Source organism: Mandrillus leucophaeus, unplaced genomic scaffold, assembly GCF_000951045.1.
Source record: "Mandrillus leucophaeus isolate KB7577 unplaced genomic scaffold, Mleu.le_1.0 Scaffold3, whole genome shotgun sequence".
In the NCBI taxonomy this organism is placed as follows: Eukaryota; Metazoa; Chordata; class Mammalia; order Primates; family Cercopithecidae; genus Mandrillus; species Mandrillus leucophaeus.
Genome location: NW_012103142.1, coordinates 11,327,530 through 11,328,118, shown reverse-complemented (window position 1 = coordinate 11,328,118; position 589 = coordinate 11,327,530). Strand labels below are relative to the sequence as shown.

Sequence of the window (589 nt, the reverse complement as noted above, 5' to 3'; positions counted from 1 at the left end):
CCAGTTCCTCACACCAGTTCTGTGAAGGCAGGAAGCAGCAATGACTGGCTCAGGCCACACATGCAGCAGGTGGCAGAGTCTATACTTCACAATCCCCTGCCATACCTGGGCAGATACCTCCCTCACGCGCGGTTCCTGCCCCCATTACCAGCCTGGATGAGGCGCCCGGCCTCCATTAGCAGCACCACATCAGCCCTTTCCAGGTACTCGGTGCGGTGGGTGCACAGCAGCCGTGTGCTGTGGCTTAGCATGCCCAGGATGCACCTGTGCAGCAGGTGGTTGGCCACATCTGCATCCACAGCGGCCAGAGGGTCATCGAGGAGATAGAGCTCCTTTTCCTAGAGAGACGTGAGGGTACTGTGGGCACCAGGACCCAAAGGCTCTCCTGGGAAGATCTCCAAGTGGTCAGAGAAGACAGTTGAGATAAACTCTGGGGGCTACCCCTACACTAGCAGAGAAAGAGGTGAGACCTGAGGGTGGACATCCCTTCAGGCAAGAAAGAACAGCACCCCCAGGGCCAGCACTCAGCTTTCCTAGCTCCCAGGCCCTCAGCCCACATAACGCTTTTTTTTTTTTTTTTTTTTTTTTT

The 589-nt window shown here is 56.0% G+C and overlaps 1 protein-coding gene across 1 annotated transcript in view; it reads right to left on the bottom strand.

Annotated features, from left to right (window-relative positions):
* The window catches only part of ABCC10 (ATP-binding cassette, sub-family C (CFTR/MRP), member 10), a 35,088-nt gene that overhangs the window by 18,211 nt on the left and 16,288 nt on the right, over positions 1-589 (bottom strand). Inside the window, exon 10 of the mRNA XM_011986780.1 lies at positions 149-338. Within this exon, the coding sequence (XP_011842170.1) occupies positions 149-338 (190 nt within the window). The remainder of the gene's footprint in view (positions 1-148; positions 339-589) is intronic.